This window comes from Giraffa tippelskirchi, chromosome 4 (assembly GCF_054371585.1).
Source record: "Giraffa tippelskirchi isolate mGirTip1 chromosome 4, T2T-mGirTip1v1.2.pri, whole genome shotgun sequence".
NCBI classification, from domain to species: domain Eukaryota; kingdom Metazoa; phylum Chordata; class Mammalia; order Artiodactyla; family Giraffidae; genus Giraffa; species Giraffa tippelskirchi.
In genome coordinates, this window is record NC_137278.1 from 188,992,876 (window position 1) to 189,006,628 (window position 13,753).

Here is a 13,753-nt window from a genome sequence, read left to right on the forward strand (position 1 = left end):
TAGTATTCTTTTTCTTTTTTAAAAAATTAATTTAATTGGAGGATAATTACTTCACAATATTGTGATGGATTTTGCCATACATCAACATGAATCAGCCATGCGTGTACATGTATCCTCCCATCCCGAACCCCCCTCCTACCTCCCTCACTACATTGCTGCTTCTTGAACTTCTCCCAGTTACCTGCCCGGCTCCCTCCCGCAGCTCCCTCAGGATCTGTCTGAAATGGCATCTTCACTGTAAAGCTTACTCTACCCCCATTCCTGCAAAAAGTGCGTCCCCCCCAGCCGCCCAGAGCTTTCCTTTCCTTTCCTATTTCCTGCTTCATTTTTCTCCATAAAACTCATCACCACTTGACATCCTTATGCTTATTTGATCATTTCTTTTTCTCCATGAGAATGAGAGTAGACATTTTTGTCAACTTTGTTCATTTCTGTATCATCAGCACCTAGATTAGTGTGTAGCACACAATAAATGTTAAGTACAGATTTACTGATAGAATAAATTAATTTTTTAAAAGTAGAGTATCTTAGTTATTTTATTAGCTTCTAATTGACTGGTGGTGTATATATATATGTGTTCTACTTGATAAATTTTGTGCCAGCCACCACAGTCATACGATTACTCCAAATTAATAGAATAACTACCTGAAGTGTTAGTTGCTCAGTTGTGTCCTACTCGTTGTGACCCAATGAACTGTAGTCCACCAGGCTTCTCTGTCCAGGGGATTTCCCAGGTAAGAAAACTGGAGTGGGTTGTCATTTCCTTCTCCAGGGGATAGCCCTGACTTGGCGATTGAACCTGGGTCTCCTTCATTGCCAGCAGATTCTTTTCCTTCAAAGCCACCAGGGAAATAAAAATATCTGTCTCTATGTATACATATAAATAATATGCATACTTTCTTTCCTTTCTCACTTCCTTCTTCCTTTCAATCCATTCATTCATCCATTTTCCTGTCCTCTCTCTGTGCTACATTGACAAAGATGTAGTCATCCTCTTATTGAACTCCTTTCTGCTTATTTGTTTTGGTGGGGGATAACAAGTTACTCACTTACTGGAAGAGGATTCACAGGAAGGAATGGGTGGCCTGGGAGTGGCACTTTAGACATCAGTTGGCTATGACTCACAACACTTCACTCACTTCTTACCAAAAATAAGAACTACATATATCTAAGTAACTATTTCCAAAATTGTTGACTCAGTGACTTCAACACAAGAATTAAACACATTTTCTCAACTGAGAATGAGACCCAGAAGGCCAGTACCTTGCAATGGCTGGGCTTTTATAAAGTCAGAAATTACATTTCATCAAAATGGATATAATTATTTGTAATCTACTGACATTTGATGTATGTGTGTGTGAGAGAGAGAAAGATAGGAGAAGAGAGAAGATTCAAATATCCCTTCCAATTCCCGATATCTGTGTCCATAGTCAAATTATGTTTTAAAGATTTCTAATCTGTATAAAAGCTTTCATGACTGAGACTAAGGAAATCAAGCCAATTTCACAATGCTCAAATTTCCAAACAGGAACAGAAAGCCACAGGAATGGGTGTGAGGCTCTTCCCTGCTCTGTTAAATGTGTTCATAGAAACATAAAGTTTTAGAAATAATCCACCCCCAAACCAGGAAGATGCAAGCAACAGATGGATTAAAAAGTACTGTTTCTAGATCCAGGCTCAACAGTGTGTAATGTGGGTCAGATTTCTCTAGATTTCAGCTTGCCCAAAGGAGGACATGACACTAAGTTGTTTCCAAATCTCTTCCAGAGCTCAAGTTATCTGAGTGCTTATCTTGAACCTGTCTGAACACATCTGTGGTCAGGATAAAACAGCCCTCTTACAATGCTGGTGTACATGCAGTTTCTTGCCTTTCTCTGACTTTATTGCCTGTTCCTTCCAGATTTCTCTCGCTGTCTCCTCTTCCTCTATTCAATCGCTAAATGCTGGAGTAGTTCTTCTTGCCTAGACCAGAGCTCTTTTTCTCTATTTTTAATTAGTATCTGATTATTCAGTCACTCCCAAATTTATATTTCCAGCCTAGAATTCTCCCCTGACCTCCAGACACATATATCAATGGACTTCCCTGGTGATTCAGATGGTAAAGAATTTGCAATGTAGGAGACCCAGGTTCAAGCCCTGGGTCAGGAAGATCTCCTGGAGGAGGAAATGGCAACCCACTTCAGTATTCTTGCCTGGAGAATTCCATGGACAGAGGAGCAAGGCAGGCTACAGTCCATGGGGTCATAAAGAGTCAGACACAACTGAGTGACTAACACTAACCCTACTTATCAATAGTCTCTTTCCTCGACAACTGCACTTTTGATTTTTTTATGTCTGAGGAAGAATCCTTGACTCTCAACTTGTGCCCAGGTGATTGCTCTTCTTGTTTCTCTAGTCCTTTCAATCTCAATAAATTGCCCTACCCCACCCTAGTTGCTCAAGAGCAAAGTCTAGGAGCTTAATTTCTCTTTCTTCATTTCTCTTTCTCTCATTTCTTGTTTTTACCCTATCAGAAAGTTCTCTAGACACAACCTCCAAAAACAGCTCCTGAATTCTGCCCACTTCTCTCCATCTCCCTTACTACCATTTTGGTCAAAGTCACCATCATTTCCCGTGGCACTTATTTGAATTAGAATGCTGTTTTTAAGGCTAGTGGTGACCAACACCTTAATCTGTTCCCTATCTTTATTTTTGACCCCCAAATCCTTTTTGCCTTGAGCAACCAGAAGGATTGTTTTAAATATAAGTCAGATTTGTTTAAATCTCTAAATGACTTCACATATGCAACCTGAAAATAAAATCTCAACTCCAAGCCTTATAATCCTATATAATGTGAACTCTCCTGATTCTTTCTGCCCAGGTGCTCTTGCCCAACCTTTTCATGGTTGAATAACCTTTCTTGTTATTCAGATCTCTTCTCATTGCTTCCTCAGAGAAAGCTTTTACTGGAAAGCCATCTGCATTGTGCTACCCTATTTTAATGCTCTTCCCTGGTGGCTCAGAAGGTAAAGAATCTGCCTGCAATGTGGGAGACCTGGGTTTGATTGGGAAGATTGTTAGGAGGAGGGAATGGCAACCCATTCCAGTATTTTTGCCTAGAGAATCCCATGGACAGGGGGGCCTGGTGGGCTACAGTCCAGGGGGGTTGCAAAGAATTGGACACAACTGAGCACACACATGTAAGAAGTCTGGCATCTGAACAGTGCTTAGAAGTTTCTCAGCATATATTTGTTAAATGAATTAATGAATGGATATGCTATTACTGTTAGGGGAACCACTGACTGAAACCACCCACGCTGGCTCGGTACCCATAATAACCACTTGTATAAGTTATCTTACAATAGAAGGTCCTGGTAAGGGACACAGAACTAACAAGTTGCCACAAACTGGAAGAATTCAGCAAAGGTTAAAAGGAGAGCGATTTCAGTCCAAATGTCCCACCAGTCTCCCAGGATCCTTCTCGCTGGAATTCATCTTGACTGAGCAATGTGTGCGCCATCAGGAAGACCCCTGAGTCAGAATGATTGCCCAGAGGCAACCCAGAAACTAACCTCATCGCCATAAAAGCCTAGACTGTGAGCCGCATGGTTTCCCTTACTCGATTGCTAACCGCCTGGGCACCCTTTCCCAATAAAATCTCTTGCTTTGTCAGCATGCGTGTCTCCTCGGACAGTTCATTGCCAAGTGTTAGACAAGAGCCCACTCTTGCCCACCCTCAGGTCCCCCTTCCCACAACATTATCGTAGATCTGTTTTATGAATCTCGTTCTTATTTCTTTCCCTCACTCCTTCCTTCCTTCTTTTCCTTTTCTTTCAGTTGGAAAACTGATTGTCTGATGTAAACTTACGAATCCTCCTAATGTTTCACCAGAGTTCCAGGTAGATTCACCAAGACTAGAATTTACAACTGGTTGCTGGTTGAAGCCACGATTGCACGCAGACCAATGAGTACTTGTAAAGTGACAAATCTTAATGCAGATTTGATAGACATTTGTGCTGACTACCAAAATGAACTGTCATCATTTACCATTGTAGTACCATGAAACTCTTGGCAACCTAAAATTCTTAATGGGATGACTGGCTCAAAGCCTTGTAAACAGCACCATTAGCAGTATTGTCTTCTCCTGGATGTCCATTGATGACATTATAATTGAATAATTTTGGTAGTGTACCATCTTGGATTAATTTATATTGTTCTGGATTCATTGATAGAATGGTTTCTTTCCTCAGATGGCAAGAATGAATGTTTTGTGAAAAAAGCTTGCAACTCAGTCATTACTAAAGCAAAGTATTTCACTTCTCTGAAAGATGAAACTTGTTTTGGTTAAATATTAACTATAATACTAATTTCAACTTTGAAGTCTGTGGTTTCATTTCCATTCAACAAATACCTATTAAGTATCTACAGCAGAGAAGGCATTGTGTTGTAGAAAATTGAAATAGCTTATAAAACACAATAATGTGATTAGCAGAATGGAAAATAGACCTTTAGACAAATGGATAAAAAGTATGTTATTTTGTTTCCAGAAAAAAAAAGGCCGAGGACAGATACATTATATAAAGATTGTCTTGCTTTCAGAGAGGAACAAGATCGAGGCAATATTCTGTCTGATATTAAGATACCAACATGGAAAAGCTGATTGATTCTAAGGGTAATGATTCACTAGAAATAATTGCTGTGGGAACTTGCTTCCCTCCTTGAAACATTTAAAGGAACTTCCTAAATTGTTATAGGTAATCCTGTTCATTAATGGAGAGATATGGAGGCTCAACACCCAATGGTACGTTTGGGAAACAAAGTCAGTTTCTTACTCCCAATTTGTGTGAGTGTAATTGTTCCAGTTTTTGACTTTAACCCATACACCTGAGACTTCATAGATCATTCATAATATCACATAAAAAGGACAGCAAAACATGCAATAGGCCACTGAATGCTACTTTGGTAACACCACCCCTGAACTTGCCCTTTAAGGGAGACCAACATACCAAATGAGTTGGAGAAAGCATCTAGAAGCTTGGGAAGAGAAAGCCTTGGGGAACACGGGCATAGTCTTCAAGTAATTCCAGTTACCTGGAAGCAAACTTTGAACTAACATTCATACAGAAGACAAAAATCATGTGTAAGACAGCAAAAGAGACACAGATGTAAAGAACAGACTTTTGGACTCTGTGGGAGAAGGTGAGGGTGGGATGATTTGAGAGATTAGCATTGAAACCCATATATTACCATATGTGAAATAGATGACCAGTCCAAGTTCAATACTTGAAGCAGGGCACTCAGGGCCGGTGCACTGGGACAACCCAGAGGGATGGGATGGGGAGGGAGGTGGGGGGACGGTTGGGGATGAGGGGACACATGTACACTTGTGGCTGATTCATGTCGATGTATGGCAAAAACCACCACAATATTGTAAGGTAACTAGCCTCCAATTAAAATAAATAAATTAAATTTTTATAAAATCAGAGATAATGGTTGGAATTGCTAAGTAGATGATTTTTTTCTTAATAAATAGATCATCCAGTGTTGGAAACTGGTGATCTCCACATTCCTGAAATTCAAGTATAGATTGCTAGGGAGGAGTAGATTGTGGGCAGTGCAAGAAATATTGAACTTAGCTCATGAGTCTCAGTAGGAGGAGCAGAGCCCCCTTGAGGGTGCTTGGAAATTTGCCGAAATGTTTTTAGCGGTCACAAAAGATCACAAAGTCACAAAGTCAATCAGACTTCTGTGGGCAGGGCTCAGAAATTCTAGATGTCTTTCTATGATCAAGAAAGTTCCAAAGAGAAAAACTGTCCCCTGTTCCACATTCCACATAAACTTCTAATTTTGTGATCAGAACAAATTCATTATAAATATAATTACAAGTACTTTATCACACAATTAATATTGGAAAAAATGATCATCCCAAGTGAAGTAAGTCAGGCAGAGAAAGACAAATCATATGATATCACTCATAGGTGGAACTGAATTTAAAAATGCTATAAATGAACTTATTTGAAAAACAGAAACAGACTCATGGGTTTATAAAACAAAGTTATAGTTACCAAAAGGAATATGTGGGGAAGGGGAGGGATGAGTTAGGAGCTTGGAATCAACAAACACACTCCACTATATATAAGATAAATAACCAACAAGGACCTACTGTATAGCACAGGAAAGTCAACTCAATATTCTGTAATAACCTATATCGGTAAAGAATCTGAAAAAGAATGAATATATGTATATGCATACCTGAAACACTTAGCAGGACACCTGAAACTAACACAACATTGTTAATCAACTGTACTTCAATAAATTTTTTAAAATGATACTGAAAAACTACTCAATAATTTACTGCCCATAGTGTCTATTTAATACATCATGAATTTTCAATTATCTATTCAATTCTAAATATTTTCAGTGCAAGAGTTTAGTTTTTATCATAGCAAATAGGAGGCAAAAAAGATTTAAAACATGCAACTAGTGTAGTGTATAAACTAAGAAAATATTGTGGGTTTTTTTGTTTCAGATTTTCCAAGAGTTTCTAAAGCATCAGTGACAGCACTACCACTCCTGGTATTTAAGCTGCTAATAAATCACCCTGGTTCATTCTTCACTTATAGCAGTACATGTGAACATATGTAATAACAGAGACGATTTGAGACTTTTATGGACATACTCAGACACAGAGTACAAGCTAGCAGACAACTGAAACGATGATGTCAGTAAGTTGCACTAAGTGCTTTGAAAATATTTTTATTGCCACTCTATATGTAAATTTAGTTTTTATTGAATTATAGTTGATACACAATATTGCATTAGTTTCAGGTGTACAACATAATTATTGAATATTTTTATGGATCACGAAATGATTTCATGACATCTAGTTATGTACAGACTTTATTTTCAACTATTAAAATGATGAGACCTCTGCTGTAAAAATTGTTTATTGATGTGCATTTATTTTGGGGTTATCATCCTTTAACTGATACTGCTCAAGAAGTCTACCACCCAACTTTTTGCCAATATGTTCTCTTTTACCAGTTATAGGATATCATCTCATACCCTTTAAGTACCAGAAACTAAATATTTTAACACATGGTATTGTTGAATGTACAAGATGTGTTTTTTTACATAGTGTCACTTCCCAATTGCTTTTCATAATATAATTATTTTAACACCAGGCAGTAAGTTCCAGCTCATTTGCAAGAATATACTTTCCTCATTTTCCCTTACTCACAGCTCATCATTTTTCTTAGCATGTTATCCCCACTGTAACCAACATTATTTGCCACTTTCTTTCATCATAAGCAAATATATATACTCTCTTATTACTTCTCCTAACTCTAGTTTTTATTCTAGGACCAAACTGTTCTTAAGCTTGACAGTTATTTATTTTTAATTAATAGTAATAAATGAGTTAACATGAATTTGTTCATTCCTTTATTTTTATCCTTCTTGTAGGGAAGAACTACAGTTCCGGTTACTTCTTACAAACTCACATTTATTCATTTTCATTATAGGTAGTCATCAGGTTGACCCATTATGACTTTTAGAAGAGTGAAAAGCTGTACCTGAACACATACATAGGGAATCCATGTTATCTTTTTTTTTATATATATAAATTATTGTCCTTTTGTCTTGATTTTATCTTAGAGTTAGGATGCTACATCAAATTTGAAAAATCAATATGTGGATTATTTTATCTGTGAAGTTCAGCTTTATTTATATAAAAGGGAAATAGTATCTGATAGGGTTGAGAATACTGCACTAGATAATAGCTACAGTCCTTCCACTTCTAAAATCCTAAGACTCTGTGGTTCTTCTGATCTTACTATGAACAATGAACTCCCTTCTCCCAACACAGTAGACACTGTCCTCACAGAAACATATGTTGAATGTACTTTTTTGATGGTGTAAAGTCTTTTTTGCATTTACAAAAGACACTGAACCAGTTTTTTCCATTTCTTTGCGTTGAGAAGACCATGCTAAACCAAGAGATACAAACACTAGTCCTCCAGCATGATTACTTGCACACACACACCGGTGTTCTCTTCTTACCTAGCTTGACGAGACGGAGCATGGAGGTGTTACTTCCTCTCTCTGTGCAAGCAGTTACAGAGAGATTGTAGATATCTCCAGGAGGCAGGCTGAGAACTGCAGTCATGACGTTGCGCGTTACCTGCAAGATCACAAAAATCAAGCTGTAGGGCTATCACAGACACCCCATCTCTGTTCTGTGTTGCAGCCTACAGCTGATTAAACCTTATGGATATGTTATTTCCTCTGAAAATGATACAAATTCCTCAACTGAGCCAAATACAAGGTAGCTCTAAATAAGCACAACACAGATTAGAACATTTTTTGTGATTAATTCCTTTGTTTGGAGTAGGTATTACTATGATTTTTTTTTTTGTCCTTCTTGCATTCACAGCAAATTTTAGAAAAAGCAATTGCTGGGTTGCAAAAATAGGAACATTGCTCAGCCCAAGCTGAGAAGCTCGGAGGAAACTTAGCCATATCCACAGACACCTGGCCTCTTAACTAAACACTACATTTCCCAGTTTCTAATATTAATATTGGGGACCATGTGATCCAATTCCAATCAATGGATTGTAAGAGGAAGTCCCATGGTCAACTTGGAGTTTTGTTCACACCTTTTAAGTGCTAGGTCTCTGCATCCTCTCTTTTCCCCTTCCTGTGGGCTGGAATGTGGCTGTAAAGGTGAGCAGGGTTAACCTATGCAGGTGATGACTAAACGCAGAGGCAGATGGAGCAGCAAAATAGAACGAATCTGGACTCTTGAGTAATCTATCATGGCAGAGGTGCCCTTTTAGTCCTGGGCACCTTGAGAGAGATATAGATGTTGATATTTCTTAAACCACAATCTTAAAAAAAAATTTTATTTCAATTGTTTAGTTGGTACCCTGACTAATACAATGTCAAAAAGCTTAATAAACCAGGAGAGAAATCAGTACTTTCAAAGTCTCCAAATATTGAGGGTGCTAGGGACATATGGAGAAAAAAGTGAAAATACTGTGATTTTCTTGAAAGTGTTTGGTATTATGCAGAAAAAGCTCAAATCATAACTGTAAATATAGGTGAAATCAATTACAATGATTACAACTAACTATTAAAAATTAAAAGGTAAGCTCTGTGAAAGAAGGACTTCAATTTTTATTCACTATCCTATCTCCAGAGAGGCTTCTCAGGTGGTGCTAGTGGTAAAAAAAAAAACCTGCCTGCCAGTACAGGAGACTTAAGAGACAGCGGATTCTAAGATCCCCTGGAGGAGGAAATGGCAACCCACTCCAGTATTCTTGCCTGGAAAATTCCATGAACAGAGGAGCCTGGCGTACAGTCTTTGGGGTTGCAAGAGTTGGACACAACTGAGCATGCACACGTGCACGTGTGCGTGCCCACACGTGCACACACACAATCTCCAGAACCAAAAACGGTGCTAATTGGTGTGCAAACACTTTGTTTAATGTCTCAGTAAATGTTTGCTTCATGATTTTCAATAGTATATGCAAATAAATATCAGGTGCCAAATACTGGGACTCAAAGAAACATACGCTCTTTTTAATTTTCTTCTTTCCTTCTGCGACAACCATCCAGTGGAGCATTCTAGAATGGGAGAGGTCTGTGGTGTCATCCCCGTAGGTCCAACTGATGTACAACAGACTGTTGAAATATTCCACAGATGTGATTTCTGGAGCAACTGGGGCTACAATGGAGGAAAGAAACACACTTTAATTTAGTAGACTACTAGTAATTAAAGAACTTATCAATAGAACATGAAATCCCATACAGAGATCAGAGATTGTGCTTAGTCACTCAGTCGCGTCTGACTCTTTCCGACTCTATGGACTGCAGCCCACCAGGCCCCTCCATCTATGCGGATTCTCCAGGCAATAATACTGGAGTGGGTTGACATGCCCTCCTCCAGGAGATCTTCCCAAAGGGAACCCCAGAGGGATCACCCCAGGTCTCCCACAATACAGGCGGATTCTTTACCATCTGAGCCACCAGGGAAACCCAACTCTATACAGAATTTAGAGAATTAAAATTCATACCTCGTGATGGGCTTCCCAAGTGGCACTAGTGGTAAAGAACCCACCTGCCAATGCAGGAGACATAAGAGATGGGAGTTTGATTCCTGGGGCAGGAAGGTCTTCTGGAGGAGGTCATACCAACCCACTACAGTATTCTTGCCTGGAGAATCCCATAGACAGAGGAACTTGGCGGGGCTACAGTCCATAGCATTGCAAAGAGTTAGAACACAACTGAAGTGACTTGCATGCATGCACAGTAGCACACATGATAGTCCTAGGGACTTGTCGACCTGTCTGTAATATAGTGATGTTGTATGGTATGAGGTGGGCAGTTGCTCTGTGGGAGGCTACCTTGCGTGGCTCAGACCCAAGACAGCCAGACTCACCTATGCCTGAGGAGAGCACACTTTTCTACAAATATTTCAGTTACAAGGTTACTAAAACATTCACTTGTTTGGGTCAATTGTTCAGTTAATTTCTTGCTGTATCAATAAATTAATATTGTTAGGCACTGGCGACTTTATTTTCCAAGCAGTACTGAAAACTCTGGGGTCCTATAAAAATAAATCTGTTTTATTGCGGCAGCGAAGAAGTTTACAGGATAAAGGACGGTAGGATCAATGAGTAGAGGAACAGAAAAATAAATAATATGTCCATAAGATAACAAGATAATGGCATTGACAGTGTCTTGACCAGTGCTCTGTGGAAGGTAGGCTCCAAATAAAGTTGCTAAAGCAAGTATTAAAGAAAGGAAGGAAGGGATTTTGAAAATCATGCTTCAAAGCTAAATTCTAACACCAAGTTTATTAATTTATTTTATAATCTTACACATTTAAATTTTTAAGAATTCCAGTAGGGAACGAGAGTTCATCACAAGTTTTGTAATACATAAGGTCTGAAAGCATACTGTAATTATTTTTGAGAGTAACTGATAATTCTGAAGATTTCAACAAACACATACACAGTTGAATTTAAATTCCATGTGATCTTGAAGATAGCCAAGCAAGTGATCTTTGCAACATTCAGCCCCAAATCAACTAATGGTTGGAGGAGAATTTCTACACATCAAAAAGACTTATTTTGGGGCTTCCCTGGTGGCTCAGTGGTAAAGAATCCACCTGCCAGTGCAGGAAACATGAGTGTTATCCCCGGTCCAGGAAGATCCCACATGCTGGGGAGCAACTAAGTCCAAGTGCCATGACTACTGAGCCCAGGCACCTAGAACATGTGATCCACAAGTGAGGCCACTGCAATCAGAAGCCCACACACTGCAATGAAGAGTAGCCCCACCCACTGCAACTAAGAAAGCCTGTGTGCAGCAACAAAGACCTAGGACAGCCAAAAATAAATAAATAAAATCATAAATCGTAATTGAAAAAAAAACCTTATTTTTTCAACATGCCCTAATACATTCATATAATGAATATATGTTCATATATGTTCATATAATGAACATTCATATCTGTGTTTCAGAAATAATTATCAACTGAAGAGATTTTAACAGAGTAAAAAATACATTTCTGTTTCATGTTGTGTATGAACAGCATTTCTATATGTTTGACAATGAACATTTTAAATTGTCAACAATATCTATAACAAGTAGCACAAACCCATATCATAGTGCAGAAAATTCTAATAAAGCATGATAACCCTGGCCTGTTAATATATTTCTACATACTTCATTATTTACAAGTACTTATTCTTATGCTTCTTCAAAAGGTATATTCTCATGTTCTAATTTGAGTGAAGACAAGAAACATATTTAAAATTATAGGGAGTTTGCGATGGACATGTACACACTGCTATGTTTAAAATACATAACCAACAAGGATCTGCTGTATAGCACATGGAACTCTGTTCAATGTTATGTGGCAGCCTGGAAAGGAGGGGAATTTGGGTGGAGAATGGATATATGTACAAGTATGGATGAGTTCCTTTGCTGTTCACTTGAAACTATCACAACATTGTTAATTGGCTATACCCCAATACAAAATAAAGAGTTAAAAAAATAAAATTACAAAGCCAGAAGTATACGTCTCCCTATCACAAGTACCAAGTCTTCAGATCATTCTCTTCCATGTTGTTGCTTTCAAATCCAGTGTATTGCTGAAAGACCACCAGATGTCACTATTTGTTTATTAAACATTACTTGGTACACTAGTATAATTATGAACTTGACTTGCAGATAAGTTGCCTGACAGATGGTAGACTTGAGGGCCTAACAAATCAGACCTTATTTAAGTATTTTATTCCTATTTCCTTTTATACTACACAATTTGTCAATTTGGATTACGATTAAAAAGCATATGAAAGTGAAGTATCAGATCTTTACTTGCTTTAAAATTGAAATGAGGGAAGAAACCTCCCCTTGCCCCTAAAAAGGCTAAAATTTCAAATAGTTTTAGATATAGCTATAAAAATAAAGCTCAGGTACCATATATGTTTTAATAACAATTTAGATTACATGATTTAACTCACACTACCCTGTGAAGTATTATTATGCCCATTTAAAAATTATTTGTTTTTTTATTTGACTGCCTTGGGTCTCAATTGCAGCATGTGGGATCTTCGATCTTCGTTGCAGCATGTGGGATCTTTAGTTGGGGCGTGTGGGATCTAGTTCCCTGACCAGGGATGCAACCTGAATTCCCTGCATTTGGAGCAATGGAGTCTTAGCCACTGCACCATCAGGGAAGTCCCTACGCCCATTTTATAGATATGGAAATTGAGGCCCTCTGTGTCAATATGCTTAGGTAAGACTGTGGACTGCCAGTGTCAGCATGACAGTAATTGATCCCAAGGAAAAATCAGAAATTCCCAAAGATCAATTCATTGGGGACAACAGACTGCTCACCTAGGCAAGTAGCTTGCTTACTAACCAAAGTTTATGGATGCAGACTTGCTTTGTCTGCCTAAACAGTTATCTCATGATTTCTGCCTATTCCCAGGTGGTTCCCAGCTTTGAAAGGCACACCTAAACCACTTGGGTCCAGAACTCCAAATCCTATTAATACTTCATTTCTGATGTCACCCCTGGGAGACACCACAGAGACTCTGTCCAGGTAGTCTCCCTACACTGCAGTGAGTTCTAAGACAATTAGTTTTGTCCAGTTAGCCACTTGTTTGGCAATATTTTCAGTCTTACTGGTGAAAAAATAGAAATTCAGGATCCTTAAGTTAATTTGCTCAAAGTTCTATAGCTGGAAATTAGCAAGGTCAGATCTGCTCAATAAGTGATCAGATGTGAAGCCTGGGCTTTTTCTAGACAGCTGCTCCTTCTGACAAGGAAAGAGCCTTCTCAGACCACTCATCCCAATCAAGTTAAGTGTATGAATTACTGACACAGTGAAGTTTAATTATAATTAAGTATGTGATTATTAATGCAGTCAAAAAGCCTAACACAGCGCTTGTCAAATAAGTGGCATTTTCTCTTTTTATAGTGGCCTTTCACTTTTCTACTCTAATATTACTATTAACATCTGGAACAAAGGAAGTATCAGACATTGGCCAATAAAGAAAAGCAGTGAACTATGTGAGTTAACTGTATAAGAATCCACAAGATTACTATCTTTCCATTGTTTTTAATTGATACATCTCAAGCCTATAAAACTAGCTGTCCAGTGAGGGAAATATTTTGACAAAGTTATTCTTCATCTAAACAATATTTTTCTTTTCTCAGTATAACTCAAATGACAGCTTTGCAGTCCCATCAAAAGTTC

General features: G+C 38.3%; 1 protein-coding gene across 4 annotated transcripts in view; it reads right to left on the minus strand.

Moving 5' to 3' along the window:
* PTPRO (protein tyrosine phosphatase receptor type O) overlaps positions 1 to 13,753 on the minus strand; it is a 262,085-nt gene that overhangs the window by 66,232 nt on the left and 182,100 nt on the right. For all 4 annotated transcript variants that reach the window (XM_081589156.1, XM_081589157.1, XM_081589155.1 and 1 more), the window contains exons 11-12: positions 9,555 to 9,706; positions 8,041 to 8,161 (exon numbers count right to left, since the gene is read on the minus strand). In XM_081589156.1, coding sequence (XP_081445282.1) covers positions 8,041 to 8,161; positions 9,555 to 9,706 — 273 coding nt within the window. The remainder of the gene's footprint in view (positions 1 to 8,040; positions 8,162 to 9,554; positions 9,707 to 13,753) is intronic.